Source organism: Adiantum capillus-veneris, chromosome 14 (genome assembly GCF_014529385.1).
Source record: "Adiantum capillus-veneris isolate H3 chromosome 14, ASM1452938v2, whole genome shotgun sequence".
Classification (NCBI taxonomy): domain Eukaryota; kingdom Viridiplantae; phylum Streptophyta; class Polypodiopsida; order Polypodiales; family Pteridaceae; genus Adiantum; species Adiantum capillus-veneris.
Window position 1 is genome coordinate 146,360,438 of NC_140944.1, and position 22,839 is coordinate 146,383,276.

A 22,839-nucleotide genomic window follows, 5' to 3' on the forward strand; every position below is an offset into this window, starting at 1 on the left:
TAGAGCTTGGCGATCGATGCACGTGCCATGTCTTCCTAGCTAGGCATGGAAGTGATGAACCTCTCGGCTATGGAAGCTCGGGCTTGGCGGCGGTAGATCCGGCGTAGAGGAACCGGATCGAAGGCGCATCAATTAGAGGAGATTTGGCGGATGCTCGGAGATGCATGACGTGTGAAGCCCTTCCTTTGAAGTCCTCCCAAGCGTAGAATCTTGAGAGGCATCACGAGCAGTAGGTAAATCGAGGAGAGCTAGGGGAGCTGAGCAGCTACAAGCAATAACAAAGCATCAGGAGTGGACATAGTGAGTGAATCGAAGGCACGAGAGCATGTAAATCTATCCATTGCAAGTGGGCCAGATTAAGAGTAGAATCAAGTAGAGAGCTACAGGTCGACATAGGGGAAAATTGAGGAGCTAGTGTACAACACTGCAATTGCAGCAGGCTTGTGAGCAATGAGCAGTAGAACAGTGGTCATAAAAGCACAAGTTGAAAAATGGGCATCCTGTAGCGCAAATTAAATTGGGCCTAAGTTGGCCAACCAAGTGCAACAAGCTCGAGCGGTTTTCTTGCTTCAGTGTTGTGTATGGTACACGTACGCGCACGCACACAAACAACGCTATAGAGCACAATCAAGGCAAGGGCAAGAAGAGCCCAGGTAGCATTGCACAATTGAAGGCTTGGAATAAGCTACGATATGAGAATCAAGAAGAAGCGGGTAGCAATCAAAAGTCTGCAGAGCAAGCAAGGCAGAGTCATTGCTAAATCGAGCAACAAGGCAGCATGGAATTTAGCAGAGAATTGAAAAACTAGTATGCCTTGATCGACTCGCTATGGAAACGGTGTGAATTAAACAAGAAGAGCAATGTTGTATTTTACACCTCATCGCGTCTCTTATTCTGAAAGCTTTGTAACATCTCTCCTCGAAGCTTCCACCAAAAACTCTATGACCTTGCATCACAAACAAGATTTTGCATTAAAAGATGCATGGAGGTAAAAATATTACATTACAATAAAGATGGAGAGAGATGCATTTCGTGCATTTGTGATGATTGTGCCCGTAAATAAAAAAAAGAAAAAACCATACGTATGTATGGTGCGGAGTTGGCACCATTATCCACATTTATAATAATATCGTAGGGAACGTGCCCTTCCCCCGCCACTTTTATCCCCTCTAGTGTTGAAGGGGGGCTTATGCTTCTCCTCCAACGTTGGAAGGACTTTCTTATTGTAAAAATACTACAATTGTACAAAGAAGAACTCATTACCGATGTTTTATGAAGACATGTATCATTCCACATTGCCATGCCGTGGTGTATCGTCTATGTGTCTCTTTGTTGGGTATCCCCAAAAATTCTTCAACCATTGTAACCTTCATTCTACAACCTTTAGAATGGAAATGATATAAATTAATTGCTTTAATGAGTACATGATGTAATCTAAGTACTTTTGAGATCACATGGAGGAAATCAAAGTCAAAATATAAGTTTACCTTTGGTATTGGTCGTGTGGATCGACGCACAATCTTGTGTGGATCGGCTCCTAGATCTTCCTTACATTGTTCTGTCACCTTGTCTGCAGTATAAAGTTCTGCCATCATCATCCACTCTGACTTCTACAAAGATATCAACTGTCGCATTCACTTTTGTTGTCATGGCTACCATTACCTGCACTACTTATGATGTTCTTGGTTTCAGGGTATGTTGAATCTTCCTTACTGTCTGTTCGTAGACTCACACGCACACATACACAAAGTTGCAGACTTTGGGACACCCCATATTGCATACATATCGATCAAGACACGGCCAAGCACAAGATCTTTCTCCAAGAGCCCTTGCTTGGCATCTGCTGAAAATATCCTATAGTTTTCCGGTGCTACCCTTTTGAAACAAATCCTGCAATAAACAGAGAGGCCATCACTTCGCATCTGCAGAAAATAGACTAGAGCTTTCTAGCCCTGTCCTTGTGGGGCAAATCCTGCAATCAATGCGTTCCAAGAGTCCACACTCCAGACAGGAATCTTTTTTAGAAGTTCTGGTGTCTTTGAAGAGCACCACATTTAGCATCTTGCGTGAATCCAGATGCCTTCAAAATGCACCTGATTGCGTTTTGAGATAGGCCCTCCCTTCGCATCTCCTCAAAACAGCCCAAAGTTTCCTCGCGATACCCCTTTTGAGCATATCCTGCTATCAGACACAACATCCCGCACAGGAATCTCGTCCAAGAATCTCGTCAAAGACTTGTGCCATGACAGGTGCACTGCACTTGACACACATACTGACCAACATGTTCCCCAAGTATGTGTTCATGTCAAGTAACCCAGTATCGCAAATATCTACATGAATCCAATTGCCTTGGTACAAATCCTTCTTCTCAGCATAGTCTTTAAGTGAGCTCACAAAAGAAATACTTGTTTCCTAGCCTTACCCCTATTGGGCATATCCTGCAATCAAAGATGACATCCCTCATAGGAATCTCATCAAAGACTTCTTGCACCATGGCAAGTGCAACGACCAACATGTTCCCCAATTATGTGTTTATTTCAAGTAATCCACTGTCACAAATATTAGCATGAATTTTACTGCCTTGGTACAAATCCTTCTTCTCAGCACAGTCTTTAAGTTATCTCACAAAAGAAATACTTGTTTCTTGGATCTCCCTCTGCTGAGCATATCTTGCAATCAGAGACAACATCTTGCATAGGAAACTCGTCAAAGACTTCTTGCGCCATGACAGGTGCACCGCACTTGACATACATACTGGCGAACATGTTCCCCAAGAATGTGTTCGTTTCAAGTAACCCAATATCCCAAATATCAGCATGAATCCTACTTCCTTGAATATCAGCCTGAATTGTATTGCCTTGATATGAATCCTTCTTCTCAGCATATCCAGTAATCAGAAAACATCCCGCACAAGACTTGTTGCGCCATGACAAGTGCACCGCACATACTGATCAACATGTTCCCCAAGAAAGCGTTATTTTCAAGTAACCAGCAATCAGTGCATTATAAGAGACGCCACTCCAGACAGTAAGCTCCCTCACGACATCTTTGTTTGACAGCCCCTGACTAAGAGTATCAGCGTGAATTTTATGCCTATACCAGCATCTGCGTAGAGCCACATGCCTTCAAGATGTATACACATGTGATTGCATCAAGAGAGGTGCGTAAGCGATTGCATCAGGAGAGAGGCGCGTAAGTGATTACATCAAGGGAGAGGCCCTAAATTTGCATCTGCAAAAAACAGCCTAGAGATTTCTGGACGTGCTCCTGTTGCGCATATCTCGCAATCAGTGAACTCCAAGAGAGGACATTCCGGACAGAAAGCTCCTCCAGCACTTTCTGTGCTTTCTGAAGTGCACCACATTTGGTATACATATCAACCAAGGCATTTCCAATGACGACATTTTTTTGCAACAACCCCGGACTAACAATATTAGAGTGAATTTTTAAAGTGCACCACATTTAGCATACATATTGACCAAGGCAGTGCCAAGAGACGCTCACTTCGATTCTGCTCAAAACAGACAAGAGCATTGTGCCCTGCCCCTCTTGGGAAAATCCTGCAATCAGTGCATTCCAAGAGTCCATACTCCGGACAGGAAGCTTCTTGAGCACTTTTTGTGCTCTCTGAAGTGCACCGCGTTTAGCAAACATGTCAACCAAGGCATTACCAAGAACATCTTTTTCAACAGCATCTGGCTAACAATATCAGCATGATTTTTTAAGCTCATATCAACATCTCGCGTAGAGCCACATGCCTTCAAGATGCACTCGTATGTGATTGCACAAATTGAGCTCATATCGGCATCTTGCACAGAGTCACATGCCTTCAAGATGCATGCGTAGGTGATTGCATCTAGACAGAGGCCCTCACCTTGCATTTGTTGAAATCAGCTTAGAGCTTTCTGGCCCAGCTCTTGTTGTGCGTATCTCGCAATCAGTGCACGTTGTTCCGAAAAGTAAGCTCCTCTAGCCTTTGTACTTTGTGAAGTGCACTACATTTGACATTCATATCGACAAAGGCAGTGCCAAGCAGTAATTCTCTTTTCAATATCTTGACGTACATACTAACTAACGTGTTGGCTAAGTATGTGTTTTTTCAAGTAACCCACTATCACAAATATCAGCATGTATCCTGCTGCCTTGGTACAAACCCTTGTTCTAAGCACAGTCTTTAAGTGAGCTCACAAAAGAAAGACTCATCTCTTCCTCTCCATGTTTGCTTGTGTAGTGGATATTGCGTCAAAACGAAACTAGTGCTGCATAGAGAGAATCGAGTGTGTGTGTGTGTGTGTGTGTGTGTGTGTGTGTGTGTGTAAGTGTATATGCGCATACAAAGAGTGCTTTATGAATTACAACACATCTAGCATACATGTCAACGTTTCTTTTCTACAGCCCCTGGCTAACAATATCGTCATGAATTCCTTTGCCCATATAAGCATCTTTCCTAATGCCACATGCCTTCAAAATACAAGAGTACGCGATTGCATTTGGATAGTTGCACTCTCTTTACATCTGCTGAAAACAGCCCAGAGCTTCTTGGCCCTGCCTCTATTGGGAATATCCCACAATCAGTGCATTCCAATAGACAACATTCCAAACATCAAGCACTTTTTGTACTTTATTAAGTACACCACCTTTGGCATACATGTTGACCAAGGCAGTGCCAAGCACAAAGTTTTCTGTCAACAACCCCCTAAATAACAATATCATCATAAACTCTTTCGCCGATACCAACATGTTGCACGATGCTAGATTCCTTCAAGTTGCACGTGTAGGTGATTGCATTTTCTCTCTTTGCATCTGCTGAAAACAGCCCAGAGCTACCTGGCCCTGCATACCTTCAAGATGCCCGCATAGGTGATTTCATCTAGACACATCTAGACAAAGGCCAGCAATTTGCATATGCTGAAAACAGCCTATAGCTCTTTGTTCCTACTCCTGTTGTGGGTATACAACAATCAGTGCATTTGAAGAGACGTTGTTTCAAACAATAAGCTCCACAAGATGCTTTTGAAGTGCACCACATTTGGCATACATATCGAGCGTCATTTCAAACAATAAGCTCCACAAGCTGCTTTTGAAGTGCACCACATTTGGCATACATATCGAGCAGTGCCAAGCACAACAGCTCATCAAGGATTTGTTGTGCTCGGACAAGTATACCACGCTTGACATACATACTGACTAACGTGTTGGCTAAGTATGTCTTATTTTCAAGTAACCCACTATCGCAAATGTATCCTGCTGCCTTGGTAAGATTTGTGGCCTTGCTTCTATTGTGCATATCCCACAATCAATGCACTCCAAAAGACGACGTTCCGGACAGGAAGCTCCTTAAACACTTTCTGTGGTTTTTCAAGTGCACCACATTTGGCATACATATCGGCCACACACAAGCAATGGCGATGGCGGAAGGAGCTGCAGTTTATGTGTTTGCATCAGGAGAGGGACAGAGGCCCTCACCTTGCATTAGCTGAAATCAGCCTGGAGCTTTTTGACGGAAGGGGCTGAACCGATTGCCTCCTTGCATTAGCTGAAATCAGCCTGGAGCTTTCTGGCGGAAGGGGCTGAAGCGATTGCCTCCTTGCATTAGCTGACATCAGCCTGGAGCTTTGTGGCGGAAGGGGTTGAAGCGACTCTCTCTCTCTCTCTCTCTTTAATACAAAAACCCAATGAGCTGGTGCCAAGTGGCACAGCTCTCCTTGTAGGGTTCCAAAAAACGCTTCTACATAATCAAGTGGCACCGGGTGCTGGTAGCATCAATGCCTTGTTGCTGCTACTAGCTAGCATCCTCACTTTCTGCCAGTCATCTTCCTCTTGGGTGAGCTGACCTTTGTCCCTCATAACAACCTCCTGCATCGCAAGCCAATGCAAGCGGGACAGTGGCATCACAACAGGCCACAAACCCTTGTATCACTGAAGATCTCGAGCTAGACTGGATTTGGTCCGATACTGTACCAGATTGTAACATATGAGGGCCTTCACCACCTCAGTGCCAACCAGAAACCGCAGTACATTCCATGGCAACACACCATTTTCATACTCTATTATCTTGCTCAGAACCTGGATATATTGTCCTTCAGTCCAGCACGCCTCAACTGCCAACGGCTCAAGACTTTTTGGTGAAAGCCCCATTTCCACCTTACCCATAATCTGTGTATACATTTCCACAACATCTTCTTTCCATGCATCTTCACCCAACAGTGCCAAAGATTCTGCAGCCCTCATTAAGTAAAAGGCGAACCCTCCAAACACACTGTGTATAGAATACCAGATCTCTTCTGGGCATTTTTCTCCTAAAGAAAACTCAAAAAATGCACGGGCCTCTGCTTCTAGAAAGTCACCAATGACGTGTGTACGATACCTGCTAGCTCTAATCTTTTCATTGAACCAAAACTTAAAGAAGAAATCTGAACTCGCCAGCATGACATTGGCCAATTTTTCTTGCTTGGTCATGAGAACGAAGAAGTCCACGTAGGAGAGGAGAGTATCCCGGTAGGCTTGGTGAGGAAGCCAGCTCTGTAGTTTGTTAGCCTCATCAATGACAATTGTTGGAGGTGCTTGGCCTTGGGCAGCACGCTGTTTCAGAACTTCTGTGAACACATTCTGAAAATCCTTGTGAGCCTGTTGGAAGGTCTTCTGGGCTTCGAATCCTGCCTTATAGCCTTCTGGAAGTGGTGCCTGCAGCTTTAGAGTGAGAGTGACACCCTGCCAAGCATTATTCCAGGCCTGTTGAAAGCCGCTGGGCTGACCCGGCTGACTCAGATAAGATGCAGCAAGGGCTTCTTGAAAGGCACGAAGAAATCCTTCTGGGCTGTTATTGAGCCCAGCACACAAATCTACAATGACAAACCGATCTTTTCCCTCCACTCTGGCTACCTCACGCAGTATAGCAGTCTTCCCGCAGTCCTGCGGCCCAATCAGCAACAAGAGATGGCCCTTCCTCCGCGCATACTGTTTTAGGTAAGCCACCTCCCGTTCCCTGTCAAAAAGCACATTACCCCGGCTGCAGCAGCACACGCGAAGCGCTTGATTCTGCTCCAAACGCCTGCTATCGTAAAAGAGACAGGGCGAATTGGGATTTTTGTGTGTATATTTTGCACGCGACTCTTCTTCTTTTGCCGCCCGATTTAGCTCTTCACAATAACCTCTAGAACAAGCTTTTCCGAAAATGGCTTCAACCTTTAGATTATAAGTTTGTCACTTTTTTTGCGTGACCTATAGAGAGAAAGACAACTCCAATAGACTTTTTCCGCACTAAGAGAGATAGTATTCAGAGAGAGAAGAGGCTTCAATGAGAGAGAAACTAGCTTCACGCCTTGTCTCACGTAGAGAGAGAAAAGTGACTAGAGAGGGTGAGCGAAAGAGAGAAAACGTCGTTGTGCTCTGATACCAATGAGAGGACTAAGGATGCATGCCACTGAAACTCCACCCTACCATATCCTTATATAGCCTATAGCCTTGCCCTAGGACTACTATATATAGAAACCGCTTTCCATGTGGCACTGACCTAGTCTTAGGCCTCTTGCTCTTAGCCTTAGACCTTAGGACAAACCTCTTATCTCCTAGCTCTTAGCCGTAGGATCGCTGTCTTGACAAGAAGGGGAAGATAATAGGGGGAAAGGACAAAGAAGATGATGGTAGTGCGACTACTCTATCTCCCTCCCTTCATGCTCATTCACTACTCTCTGACTCCCTTTGACCAAAATGTACTTACACCTTAGTTTATAATTTCCCACCACCTAAGCTCGCTATTGGCTCATTTGAGATCTCTCTTAGTAAAGTTATGATTTTGGCACAAAATTTGTCATGCATAATCTCTACAACCTATATGACAATTCCACCATTTTAGATGCTCAATTTGAGCTTTGGGGTGTTCTCTATGAGTGAGATTGCTATTGGATTCTGTGCTTGGAATTGACTCAAAATTAAACCCCAAGCTTCTTGCCACGTCCTAAGAGTTGTAATGATGTCATTTTTTTTGGCTTTTTGACATATTTTGAGTATGTTGTGCAACAACTTTCTCAGCTTCTTCAAGATGATTTTTGACCTAATTTTGCACTTTAGACTAATTTCTGTTGCTATTAGTTGCCCTACTTTTCTCCCCCTTGCTAATTGCATACATACTCTTGGAGATTTGAGAGTAAGTGCATTGTGCATGGGTAAGAAAGCATAAAGAGTACCTAATGCACGTCTTGAATAATACAAGAGTCTATATGCACAATGGGTATAAGTGCAATCATACCCAACATCCCTTTTTTTGGAAAAAAGTATTTCTTTGAGTCCTTGGAGGTTTACTCGACATCTCTAGAGCTAGGTATTGCTTTTTTCTTGACATTTTTGACACTTGTAGTTTCTTAGGGCCTCCCAAAGGCACACTCTCTGATATGAACTTGGTTTAGGTGATCCAACACCTATATCATTGCCTTGGATATTCCTTTGAGCCTAGTTGAAGTTATAGGATCAAGTTCCTATGACTTTGCATTTGCGGTTGCCAAATTAGACCATTGTTTTCCATTTGAAGTGTTGTCTGGCTCTTCTAGTGATAAAAGTCACTTTTGTGATTAGTTATCACCACCAAGAGGCTATACCATTAGCTTGTAGATGCTATGATGAAGCTCTCAATCAATTTTGGATCATTTTGGTGCTTTTGAAACTGCTATTAGAGCAAGGTGATACCATTGGCCACTTTCTGCCAACTAGGTGTGATTGGGGATCTTCTAGTGGTCAAATCCTATGAAACCTTACAAAAAATTTAGTCAAGAGGGGGCGGCCTACCGATTGGTGAACCAAAATTAATTTTAGCACACTTATCTAGAATTGATTACAGCCACTAGGTTAGACAAAGACATATCATTTTGACTTCTAATACTTGGGATATATTCCCTGGTGCCTTTAGGTGTAATCTACCAAGTTTAGTCAATTTTGGTCTCTTGGTGTGTTTTGTGCATCAAGATTTGTGTCAAAAGCATGATGTGTTGTGCATGTATGTTCCTGTCTAAAGTATGCTTGTGTGATGCAATGCAAGTGCTCTAAACATTCATAGTGTGGTTTAGAATATACCTCTTATGTGTGATGTTAGCTTGTGAAGTGTCAAAAGCATAGGGAGATCGACATAAGAGCCTGCAAATAGCTCTCTCTCTCTCTCTCTAACACACACACACACACACACACACACACACACACACACACACACACAAGCTCACAAGAATGAAGTGAGTCTACTATGAGCCTAGGAGACTATATGCCTTAGCGGGTCTGGACTCATGTATCTCTCAAGCTCACCCATTAGCCAGGTTAGTACATTTGGTGTACAATCAACTTCAAAAAAAGGTCAATTGGATGTTGTATACCCAGTTTCTGGCAACTTTGATGGATTCTTTGATTCTAGAAAAAAAAAGTTCTCTCATCAGTATTGTTGAATTTTGATGAAATTTCATTAGTGAGCTTTCCCTAGCCTAGAGATTGCTGCTATATGCTTGGTTTCCCATTGGGATGCCTATAAACCTGCTTGTTTATCTTTTCCTTTAATTTTTATATTAAATTGATAAAAGTTATAAAAAATCCATAAATACAACAAAATATTATCAAAAAAGAGAAAACACAACTATAACACAAAATCTTGACTGTTGTGCCTTTTTTTGGTTAGATTATTCCACTTTTTGGCCCTTTTAGACCAAAGAAAAGTCACTAATATATACATATTTACACATACCTAGGGGCTAATCTATGGCATTTGTCTCCAATTTGCTTTCTTGGACTCACTTAGAGGGTTAAAAAGCTCAACTCAAATTTTTTGCAATACAATGAAAACTTTAGTCAATTTCTTCCAAAAAACATTGCCTTATATATAAAAACCTGATTATACACTACAAGAGGTTGTGTGCTCTTGTGACGCTGTTAACGACGAAAATACACTGGGTTTTTATAACCCCCGGCGTCGCTAAAACCATCGTTACGAGCGTCGCTATATGCGTCGCTATGGGCGTCGCTATAAGCGTTGCTATATAGCGACGCTCATAGAGACGCTCATAGCGACTCATATAGCGACGTTTACACAGAAGACTATAGCGACGCTCATAGCGACACTTATAGCGACGCCCGAGAGAAATTTTTTTTGGTGGCAGGGCATTGAATGCCTTGCCACCCATCAACCATATTGTACTTGATTCACTTTTTAAAAAAAGTGCAAGGGTAGATAATAGACCCAAAATAGTCACCCACAAGACGCATTGTTTGCAAAATTGACAATTGTACACATCATAGGCAAAATGAATTGATTGGCAAATGTAATAATGAAAATTGTACAACATCATAGGCATAAAGAATTGATTGGCAAAAGGAACTGCGGTGACAAATGTAATAATATACATGGTTCAAAAAGACGTATAAAATCCGTCTCATGATACATAAGCTATGAGAAACCCTAAACTAATGCTATCTAGCTACGGCTAAACTGACATCGTTTAGTCAGACGTCTCATCGCGTCCAAGCGGCGTATCTATCGGATTCTGCAAAAAAAGACAATAAGACAGCTTTCAGTAAGTATAAACATATAACGACATTTATAAAACAATACAAAAAATAAAAAAGAGTAAACCCTAATACTAACCATGCCGCCGCGAGAACTGAGAATGTCCATCAGGGCGTTTAAGCCCTTCCTGCCTGCGTACTCGCACTCGTACGGTGTGGGATCACGTCATGTCATCGACCACTGTCAAAACATACAAAGATTTCATTATGTTAGAACTAAAAAACTCATAAACCCTAAACTATTGAACATAAAGAGCAATGTGAAAACACTTACAAAATCGGCCTCAAATGATGCCCATCCACCGCTCCCCAAGTGGTGCGAGCTCCCTGCCTCTATTCGCGCTCTGGCTGCATCCTTTTGTTGCTTCCACTTGTCGGGATTCTCGCGCGCTGCTTTCTTCGCATTCTTCCAATCTTCTTTGGCCAGCCAATCTGGCCTGTTCCACCCATTCTTGATTGCTTTTTGCACTTCGGAACGCTTGTGTTTGCAGTATTCGCGCATTCGAATCTTCATCAGGTCTTCATTGAAGCGTTGATCCCGTGTTGGAACGGGAAACTCATCATGAAGTATGCTGATGACTCTGTTTTTTAAATCACTTGGTACTTCACTCCATTTGTTTAGTATGTAGTGTCTAAACAGCTGAGAGCAAAGACCACGCATGCGCGAGATCACCTTCTTGCCGTCATCATCCATGATGATGCCGCCGCTGATGTCGACGGAGTAAGGCAAGCCCTCTGGCCGGTGACGCGTGAACCTGGGTGTCCCGGCAGGGGTCTCTAGCGGCGTGTCGATGGGGGTACGGACGTCAGGTGTCTCCACCGGCGTCTGGGCCCCGAAGTGAGGAGTGTTGAGTGGGGTGGCTCCTTGCGGAGTAGGTAGAGGTGTGTAGCTTCTAGGAACAGTCAGCCGTGCAAAACCTGGCGTAGATGGCGATGCTGTGGCTGGTGTGGGGGCGGGCAAAGAAGGGGAGGGTAAAGAGCCCCGTCGAACACGAGGCGGTGTGGAGGCATCGGTGGCGGAATCCCCACAACAACCGCCACCGCCACCACTAGAGCGCCGGTGTCTAGACGAGTGTGAAGCTCGTCTCGTCGACGCCGAAGCTTCGGAGTGCGCCGAATGCTCCGAAAGAGAGGGAGATGCGGATGGAGTAGGAACGCGCGATGATGCGCCAGAGCGATGACGCTCCACGTACCACTGTCTCTGCTGCGGTGACAAAGAAGAAAGAAACTCCTCATCATCCATATCTGCATTAAACACACGAATATTTAAACTTAATATTGAATGAATAGAGTAAACAATGACGCAAAGACCATTAAATACAATGACATAATGACGCATATAAATACAATGACGCAATGAATTGAGTGATAGAAGAGGCAAGTTGAAAACTCAGAATTTTCAATCAAAAGATGTGAGCGCGAGTAGAAAAGAGCGTTATACACCATGGAAGGTACTTAGAGAGCCAGAGCTTTTACAACACGGAGCAAAATTGTTCAAATACAATATTTGTGGCTTTAAGAGATCTCTCTCTCATCCTCGCATAACTCAGCATAACTTCCTATATCTATATAGAGCTCTCCGTTTAAACACATATCCTCTGTTTCATTTTGTAGCTCCTCTGCATGCACCCCATATAGAGTAGTAGCATCTTGATGCTCGTCTGGCACCACCGCAGCGGCTTCTGATTGAGCATCTTCTCTGATCTCCTCCATTGATGTCGTTGTGATTGGCACATGGTAGCCTTCATACGTCCTTGCACTACGAGGGGCTACCTCTATGACGTACCACCAGTTTGATGTAGACTTTGTAGGATGAAATATTACCTGCCAGAGCCACATAACTTACATGAGAGCTTTCAAGCACATAACTTGTAAAAGGGGGATGTTAACTATTTACATACTTACTTGTTCACAATGCTCGGGTAGTACGAAAGTGTCTCTTAGGTCAGTCCATTTCTCAGTAGAATCCACCTTAAGAAAACCAGACTCTCCTCTACGCACAGTAGCGTTGCGACCCTCCATGATTATCTTGAACCATTGCACGTCGAACAAGTCGACAAAAAATCCTCTGTAATCGATCCTCAAAATCTCTTGCAGCGTGCCGAAGTAAGCGAGTTCCGCCACCACAGGATCTGCATCAGAGGAACGTCGTCGAGTAGACTGTTCAAATTTTGCCATGATTCCACAATCTTGAGTAAAACGCTTTTTGTCGATTCGTTCCACCCTAAAATGTCGACCTTTACACCATGCTGCTGTGTATGACTTATACTACAACGAACAAAGATTATGAGTGGCCGTTCAAACGTTCAAACATGCAGCCGTTCAACTTTGCCTGCATGTTGAGAAGAACCAAGAGTGCTTTCAATCTAGACATACGTGCTCCATTATACAATGGCGTATCGGCTTCACTTTTCATATCATCATAGATAAGCCTTTCTGAATCCATGATCGTCTCGATCATTTCATCAATCTCGAGCTCAAACATTGCCTCGTTGGGAATGTGCTCTGCATGATCATCCCCCGAGCTGTCAGAGGCTACATCTTGTGGCCTCACATATGCTGCTTGACCAAAGCGCCTGCGAACACGTCTATTGGGTTGCAAGATTGCTGCTTGTTGGCCAGCGTCAGAGTCCGACGAGTTATAATTGGCAACAACTCGATCTATAATAGATGGATCGAACTCGCCAAATTCGCGAACGTGCTGCAAAGAAACACGTCTTGTCCGTCGCACAGCATGCTTGCATTGATTACAAGGACATAAGACCCTCGTTGAGAGATAGGTGTTTCGGTTGGACGGTCCCACATCCTCGTCGCTACTCATAACGAGGATAAAAAACTTATAACCTGGACAACAAATTTAATATTCTATTGGCATTCTTCGTCTTATCTCTCTCTCTCTCTCTCTCTCTCTCTCTCTCTCTCTCTCTCTCTCTCTCTCTACCTCACATTCTCTAGTCATGTCCAATCCCCGCACACCTCGGTCTAGAGGTGCACGGAGATCAGAACCACCGGGTTATAATCTCGTCTTTATTGGTCAATACCTATATTTGTGGGTACAAGAAATCTACACACCCACGTCTACATGATACTGCATGTAGTGGACAAAACCCCTTTGCCTCTTCTCTAGCTGTAGCACTTCACAGCATCTTAACATCTTTTCACAGTAGATCTTTTCACTGTTCGTCTAACTCTAAACCCTAAACCGTAAGTAATTCTTGCGTGGACTCGATCTAACGTAAATAAGCGTAAATCTAAATAAACGTAAATCTAACTAAAAATAAAGCTAAATCTAATTTAACGTAAGTCTAATGACTAGAGGTTGTCTAGATGGTCATTGTGTCGGGGATGTAGTGACTCTTGCCGCCCTGAAGATCCACCTTCTTCCCTATCTTCTGAAGACATTTCACCAGTACTTTTGGATCGACGGAGCCCACCATGAGTGAAGGGAGCAATACCCTATATTCCATTGAGGGCTTTCTTCACCCGCTTCATGCAGGCATCGCAGTCTATGGAGACCTAAATCTAATCTAATATAACGTAAATCTAAATCTAGCTTAAATAAACGTAAATCTAGTTAAAAATAAACCTAAATATAATTTAATGTAAGTCTACATATAACCTAATCTTTAACGTCTTTTAAGATAGTTTCCTACGACGTTATAACTCTCTTCTTCTTGTGTGTGTGCGCGTGTGTGGATGTGTGTGCCAATAAAAAGAGATATAACCTTTCTATCACCCATGCCAAGTATGATAGATTGATTATGCCATTTCCCTCTTGAATAATAGGTCTTGAGTTCAACTCCTCGTCGGCTAGATCTTTAGGTCTTTTAATTTTAATTAGTTTCCTACGACGTTAAATTAGTTTCTCTCTCTTTCTCTCTCAATGTGTGTGCGTTTTTTTGGATCGTATGCATGTTTTCTCTCTCTTTTCCTCTCTCAATGTGTGCGTTTTTTGTTTATGCATGTTCTCTCTCTCTTTTCCTCTCTCAATGCGTGCGTTTTTTGTTTATGCATGTTCTCTCTCTCTTTTTCTCTGTCAATGTGTGTGTGCATTCTTTGTTTATGTATGTGTGTGTGCGTTTTTGTTTTTGTTTGTACTCTCTCTCTCTCTCTCTCTCTCTCTCAAAAACACTATGTGTGTGTGTGTGTGTATGTGTGTGTGTGATAGAGAGAGAGGGAGAGAGAAAGAGGGGAAGGGAACATGAGAATGAGGAGAGGGAAGGAGCATACCTGGCTCTCCTTCCTCTCCTCGTGTGTGTGTGTGTGTGTGTGTGTGTGTGGAGAAGAAAAAGAGAGAGAGAGAGAGAGAGAGAGAGAGTGAGGGAGAGCGTTACCTGCTCCTTGCTTGAGGGCGCCGAAAAACTCAGATCTGAGATCTGAGTTTTTGGGCGCGCTCGGTTATTTTTTTACCCCCGCCGGCGTCGCTATGAGCGTCGCAAATTTCTTTGTAAATTTGCGACGCTCATAGCGACGCCGGGAAATTTTTTTTTGAGCGTCGCTAATATGAATAGCCTCTTGTAGTGATAGTCAGGTTTTATGTCCGCATTTAGAATGCCTCTCCCCTTTCTTGATGGAGTTCTCCTAGATGACAATAAATCACTAGGGTATTACATTGCATTGGTGAAAAAGACATGCTAATGCATGGTCCTATGCTGTGGCCCTATCAAATGCATACATAAAAGATGCCTGGAAAATTAAAGTTGTGCAAGAAGTGGGCATTGAGCAATGGCTCAATGGAGTTTGACTTTGAAGTTGATGTATTTTGGCTAAATACAGCTCATACCATGTAATAAGATTTGTCACGGAATTTGGTATTATCCTTTTACTACAACGGAATTTTGATGAAAAGAGAGAGTCTTCCATTAAGAGGATTCTTTATGAGAGAAGAGAGAATGCTTGGTTGGAAAATACAACAAGAACTACCCCTGTGTAATGACTTTGTATCATAGATTCTTGCATGAGAGAGACTTGTTTAATAATACAACTTTTGTGCTCTTCAAAAGTTAGATTGATGCCATGAAGATGGAAAGCTTCATGCATCCTTAATTACACTTAGTGGAGCCTCTATCCCAAGACCTCAAATACCTTCAAAGGTGGAGAGAGCTAGCGGGGATCTAGGCATTGAGCATTCTTCAGCATCAAGTGAGACCCCCTCCCATTAAATTTTCCTTGGATAGCAAGGGGATAGCAATCTCTCATGCAATTGGCTCTTGCCAAGGACTAGCTATTGAATGGCTTTTTTCTCTTTGGGCAAATACATTGGCATTGTGCCAAGTGTCCATTCCACCTTGAGAAGAGGGAGCTTGATGCTTTAGACATGTGATGCTTAATTATTATTGGGTTTGAGAGTGTATTATCCAATAAAATTCAAGCTTGCTCAAGGGTAACATAATGCTATGTTTGATCTATGTTTTAGATGCCTTGCTTGAGGGAAACTCTTGGGACTTAGTATACAAGAAAAAGTTACAAGCATACAAGAGTGAGTTCATATTATGCAAGTGTGCTTGTCAACTTGGCCACTATCATATAACATGAACATTACTGCTTAAATTCACTAACTTTGAATTATCTAATACATGCAACACACTTTTCCACTAAATTTGCTTGGCACAATATTCACTTAAGACTAGGCTACTTTAATTACTAGGCCAAAAATGATCAAAGTAATTTTCATAAGCTCACAATAAGAACTTGGATAAGCTAGCTAGGCCCTTGCTTAAGCTAGCTCCCTAATTACATGCTCAACCTTTGAACTTACCTTCTCCTTGTTCCACCTAGTAACTTTTTTATAAGACTTTTGCACTATCCTTTGGAGGCTAAATGAAGCTAACCCTTAGGTCATCTCAAGCTTCATTGAATTTTCATTGCTATTTTGTAGACCTTCTCTCCTTGTAACTCTCTACCTAGGACTGAGAGAAGTCTAGCAGCATATATTATATTCTAACTCTTGTTCTCTTTATCTTTCCATTTTAGCTGGCCAATCTAAGATGAGAGGATCATTTGAGAAAGTTAGATATTACATTTTATGACATTACCTGTCCCTTAAAATTATAGTCATCCTCAACTATGAGGTGGAGAAAATAAATTTGAGTCACTAGTCCATGGTTTCCTCGTGGGTAGAGGATCCCTTTTTACCCAACGTCATCATTCTAGAATGGATGACTAGTCCATTTGGTGCTGGAGAAATTTAGCTGTTGCAAGCATGTTTACCTTAGTCCATATAATTATTCTAGAGTATATTGACAAGTTCTACTTAGTGCTTGGGAGACGTAGCTACAACAAGATGATCATAAGCATGCATACTTCAAAACATGTGCACATAAAAGGAAACAGAGTCTTATAAGACAAAAACTTTACACATTAAATGCATTTACATGTGCTTACTCAAGTGAGTCATTGTAAGCTTTGAAAAGGTTCATATAATCCTTAAGCTGGATTCTTTGCATCCATAGAGCATCTTCAAAAGGATAATTCTTGAATTTAATGAGATATCGTCAAATAATCTTACCATTTAATAATACCTTGTCTTCATGTCATAAGATGGACTCGGGTTGAAGTACCTCTTTGTGATCTGCAAATTTTGGAGAATTTTTAATCACTGGTTTTTTGGGTGGCTCTTGTTTGTAAGGCTTAAGTAGGCTCACATGAAAAGCATTGTGTATGAGCCAGTGGTTGGGAAACTTCAATTGATAAGCCATCACCATCTCATTGAGTGACTTAAGAATTTGAAAGGGACCGTAGTATCTTTTTGCTAACTTAGCATAATTGTCCAATCATTGCAACATAGATTTCCACCTTGCATGCCACCTCACGTGGGTTGCCAACTCACAATCCACGTGAGCTGCCACCTTGCATGCCATATCACATGGATGTCTAAGTCACCCTCTACATAAGCTGCCACCTACGTGCTATGTCACATATGTCTAAGTCACCCTCTACATAAGCTGCCACCTACGTGCTATGTCACATAGATATAAATATGGGATTAAATTAGCTTATATTAATTATCTATTTAACTAATAATTTTATTGCATTTTTAGTTTTTTTAAATATTAAAAATAACAAAAAGTATAAAGTCCTTAAAAAATATCATAAAATATAAAAATTAGATAATTTTTTGATTGAAAATTGAAGGATGGCTAGTACCAAGCAAATATTTTTAACTTGAAATTAAATAAAAAATTATGTACAAAATTTATTAAAAAATCATCAAAATAAATCAAAACCCTAAATAAACACCCAAAAAAACCTATAAATAAAAAAGCCTAAGAAATTTCAAGGAACTGAAAATATGCATGAAAATAATTTCAAATAATGAGTCCAATACAATAATAAGCTAATAATAATTCTAATTCTCCTTGAATAATCTCATTCTTTTCATTATAATTTCTTTTGAGGTGATTGGTTTACTTGATCACTCTTAGATTTTAGTAGATAGTGCTTAGGTTGTGGTCTGATATAAAAGGCCTCATATATTTAGATGGGCTCATTTGCACACCTCTCTTCTTGCATGCACTTACCTCTCTACGTATAAGCCATAAAAATGGGCTCTCAATCACGTCGATCTCGCAAAAGTGATAGGAAATCCAAGCATCCCGCACATGACACCCGAGAGCAGCTTGAGGTTATTTGCCTTGAGTAAAAAAGGGTGAAGGATCGGGAGTGCAAACAAATATCTGGAGGTCGGACTTGAGCATCAAGTGCCTTGGCATCAATGTTTGAGCTTGTTTTGCCACCTCTCCTTGCTGCATTATAGGCATCGTCTCCTCCCCGTCCTTACCTTGATTAATCAAGAGCCATTTGCAAAATGGAGAAAGGAGAAGCATGCCACTTAGCATTGGTTGATTGGAGAGGAAACGGCAGAAGGTAGAGGTTAAATTTAGTGCGAGCTTCATCCAAAAAAAACAATGTTGTCTGCTTTTGTCGCATCAAAGAAGGCAGAGGACGAACGATATGGGAAAGTGGATGAGCTTGCAGGGGGTGGTGAAGTAGCCCTCGCTTGCTGTCCAGAATAGTGTCTCTTGGAATGCACTGATTGCGGGATACACACAAGAGGAGCAAGGACAGAAGGCTCTACGCTGTTTTTAGCGGATGCAAAGTGATGGCCTCTGTGAAATCACCTACGCATGCTTAAAAATTCAGTGTTAGTCATGGGCTGTTGCAAAATAATGTAGTGCTTGGCAATGCCTTATTCGATATGTATGCCAAATTTGGTGCACTTCAGAAAGCACAAAAAGTGCGTGGGGAGCTTCCTAACTAGAATGTCGTCTCTTGGACTGCATTGATTGCAAGATAAATGCAACAGAATTAGGGCTAGATTGCTCTAAGCTATTATCAGCGGATACAAAGCAAGGACCTCCCTCCTGATGCAATCATATCCATGTGCATCTTGAAGGCATGTGGCTTTACGCAGGTGCAGGGAGTAGAGAGAGAGAGAGAGAGAGAGAGAGAGAGAGAGAGAGAGAGAGAGAGAGAGAGAGAGAGAGAGAGAGAGAGAGAGAGAGAGAGAGAGAGAGAGAGAGAGAGAGAGAGAGAGAGAGAGAGAGAGAGTGCAAAGCTCTGGACTATTTTCTACTGCATCTTGAAAGCCTCTAGCTCCGGATGCAATCACCTACATGTGCATCTTGAAGGCATCTCGCATCATGCAAGATTTTGGTATGGGCAAAAGAGTTTATGATGATCTTGATAGTCAGAGCACACCGTAGCCGAGGAGATGGTATATCAGGTGCATCGAGGAGAGAGAGAGAGAGAGAGAGAGAGAGAGAGAGAGAGAGAGAGAGAGAGAATCAGCAATGGTTGAACTAGCTTCGTCCCCAAAATCTTGTCTTGTAAGGTCTCCACCTTTCTAGCTGTCGGGAATTAACTCAAGCTTTAGGAGAAAGCATTCATCAGGCAATCAGGTAAAAACTCTATCTCAGAAGCAATGAAAAATGGTATTTTTGAAGTCTTAAGCACAACAAACCCCAGGCTAGAAATTTTCAGAATTGAATTCAATAAAAACTGACACAGTTATGGCCCCTGGAAGTTTACACTATGAATTGAGTAAATTAAATAAAAATTGTAAACTTTTCTTCTAAAGTTCTTAGATATTTATAGACATTTCCAAAATTAATCATTAAAAGTCAAAAAATAGCAAAAAATCTATTTTGTGTATCTGGGGGGCTGTGTGGGACAGTAATGAACTTGCCCAGGTTGGAATTAGCAGCAGGGGGCACTTGTGGACCTGTAGGGCTGCCTTGGGATGCAAGTTATTGCCATTTCCAGCCTGTGAGTGCCCAAAAACCTATAAATAAGACCCCTTGCTTCAAATTTTGGAAGCAGACTCGGAGTCCTGGCCATTTCTCTCTCACCTAGAGAGATCTCTACTCAGAAATCACTAGAGAGCAAAACTCTAGTTGGTTAACCCACGATAATTAGTACTAAACCTTTTTAATTAGCAAAATTATGATGATTTACTTACCTTTTCTTAATTAATCCAATTAATTAAGAAGATTAAACTTACTTACATTCTAAAATTCTTTCCTAATTCTTAATTCTCTACTGATTATTGAGATTAAGCTTAGGGATACTAATCTAATTAGTTATTATGTTAAATTAGGACTGAAATTAATCATTTTAATCATAAATTAATGGTAATTATACTAATTAAACTTAGATTGAGATAAGATAATTCTTAGAGCTGTATTAGACTGTCAAGATGCTAGGAAAATTATCTCTTAGTTTTTTGAATAATTTTGTAATCATTTAATCACAATTACACTGTTTTTAAGAAAAAATTAAAGGCCAAAAATAGTAAATTATACTAAAAAGCTTTGAGATAATTCTCAGAGGTGAAATACATCTTAGGAAACTCGTGATAATTATCTTAACCACAAATAGCTAATTATCTTAGTAGAAAGATACTATTTTTAAGAAAAAAATTAAAGGGGAAAATAGCAAATTACACTAAAAAGCTTTGAGATAATTTTAAGAGTTTAAAAAAATCTTAGGGAACCTATGATAATTATCTTAATCACAGATAATTAGTTTAGCTAATTATCTTAGTAGAAAAACATTGTTTTTAAGAGAAAATTAAATGGGAAAAATAGCAAATTACACTAAAACAATTTGAGATAATTTTGAGAGGTGAAAGACATCTTACAAAGCCCATGATAATTAACTTAACCACAAATAATTAGTTTAGCTAATTATCCTAGTAGAAATACACTGTTTTTAAGGGAAAATTAAAGGGGGAAAATAAAAAATTAGATTAAAAAGCTTTGAGATAATTTTCAGAAGTGAAACACATTTTATGAAACCCGTGTTATTATCTAAACCACAAAATTAGTTTAGCTAATTATCTTAGTAAAAAAACACTGTTTTTAAGGGAAGACTAAAAGAGAAAAATAGCAAATTAAACTAAACAAATTTGGATAATTTTTATAAATAAAACACATGTTAGGAAACCTGTGATAATTATCTTAACCACAGATAACTAGTTTAGCTAATTATCTTAGTAGAAAAACACTATTTTTGAGGGTAAATTGAAGGGGGAAATTAGCAAATTAGATTAAATAACTTTGAGATAATTTTTAGAGTTAAAATATATCATTAGAGACATGTGATGATTAGCTTAATCATATTGTGGTGTACACGGGAATAAGACCAAACTAGCTTGCCTCTTGCATCCGAGAGTAGCCCCTTATATTAATTACATGAGAGGTAGTTACAAGTATGTTCACACTCGGGCCGTCCGGCCACACACCACACCTCCCCCCTTAGGGAGAAAAAGATGGACATCTTTTTACAAGATTGAACTGAGAAGGGGCTCCACATGACTGAAGAGACTGCATCAACTCCAACGCCTCATCCGGGGGGAGTGAGCTTACAACGGCTTAGTGGCTAGAAACTGAACTTGTGGCTAAACTCGACATCATGCCGATCATCATCAAGGCATGGAACTCGTACATCTCGCTTATGCAAACATTAGGTCGCTATCCCAATGAAATGGACAAGACAAGGAACTTCTATAGGAGCGTCGGTAAAAAATACAACTTTTTTGTATGACATGCATCATCTCCAAAAGGCGCTTGGTGTGTGATGATAACAAATACTAGATTGAGAAATGAGCTGGAGTTGAAAAAACTATCACTAAAAAAATAAAGAAAGGATGAACTGTGTGGTTTTGTATGATTAACTATGAGAGCATAAAGACTGGGCACCTCTGCAACCAAGATGCAACAACTCCCGTGTCTTTGATCATGCTGGAACCAAGAACATTTGAGAACCAGTCGTAAACTGAGAGAACAAAATATCCCAAGAGAATGGGCTGCATATAGTAAATTGATGGTAGGGTGTTGTAAGAAACACTCAAAGAAATCAAGATGTGATATCCAGTTGGCGAGTGTTCTGGTGGGGCTGGCTTGGAAGGATTGTAGCATTGATGGTGAAAACACAAAGCTTAACAATCTACCCCATTTTTGAGCTTCAATTCTTGGAATGATCCGGACATCATCTTCAATTGCTGGATGAAGTGAGACTGGACGTGATTGCCAGCGAACTGGGAAAGTGAAGAAGAGAGTTGCGAGGAGTGAAGTGGCAACTGATCTGGCAAGAGCGTACTGCAGGATGAACACCAAGAAAAAGGATATGCAAGAAAAACTGCAGCAGACACGCTGTGTTGAGCTCCACCTAGAGCTTGCTATGGAAGATGAGAGGTTTCAATGACGAAGCTGACTTGTCGCCTCTAGGAATGGAGGAATGGGACTCGTTTCTCCAAGGAAAAGCAGATGGCTTAGCAGCAATGAGAGTAGTTGTAGAAGTATCTTTGATTGCCTAGCTAATGTGCACATGAGGGCTCGTTCACATATAGACTGCATAGAACGCGGTAGCTGGGGCCACGTCGGTGCATCAACTGCTGCACTGGCAGTGCAAGTGACACCTTCGGCAATGCACCTCTTGCTCGTCTCGCTGCGCAGTAGCTCTTGCACCTTCGCCTGAGAAGCAAAGGGCAGAAATGTGATGAGAGCTTGAGTTGCAACAGGGTTGCTTCCTTTGCTACACAGGTTAGCACAAGAGCTTGGCATGTCAGGTAGCGTTAGCTGTAGTAGAGTCTCGCAAGCAGATAAAGAAGGGCACCAAGAAAGTGACGCCTTTCATGAGCTGTAGACATCGATAGCCTCTCTCTCTCTCTCTCTCTCTCTCTCTCTCTCTCTCTCTCTCTCTCTCTCTCTCTCTCTCTCTCTCTCTCTCTCTGTGTCTCTCTCTCTCTCTCTCTCTCTCTCTCTCTCTCTCTCTCTCTCTCTCTCTCTCTCTCTCTCTCTC

At 41.5% G+C, this 22,839-nt stretch overlaps 1 protein-coding gene across 1 annotated transcript; it reads right to left on the reverse strand.

Moving 5' to 3' along the window:
* Positions 1-1,812: 1,812 nt before the first annotated feature.
* LOC147443313 (uncharacterized) lies at positions 1,813-22,601 on the reverse strand. The gene is made up of 3 exons (XM_086529493.1): positions 22,253-22,601; positions 21,738-21,813; positions 1,813-7,153 (listed from the first exon to the last, which is right to left on the reverse strand). Exons 1-3 carry the CDS (start codon positions 22,599-22,601, stop codon positions 5,917-5,919), a joined length of 1,662 nt encoding a protein of 553 aa, XP_086385619.1. The 3' UTR covers positions 1,813-5,916.
* Positions 22,602-22,839: the final 238 nt, after the last annotated feature.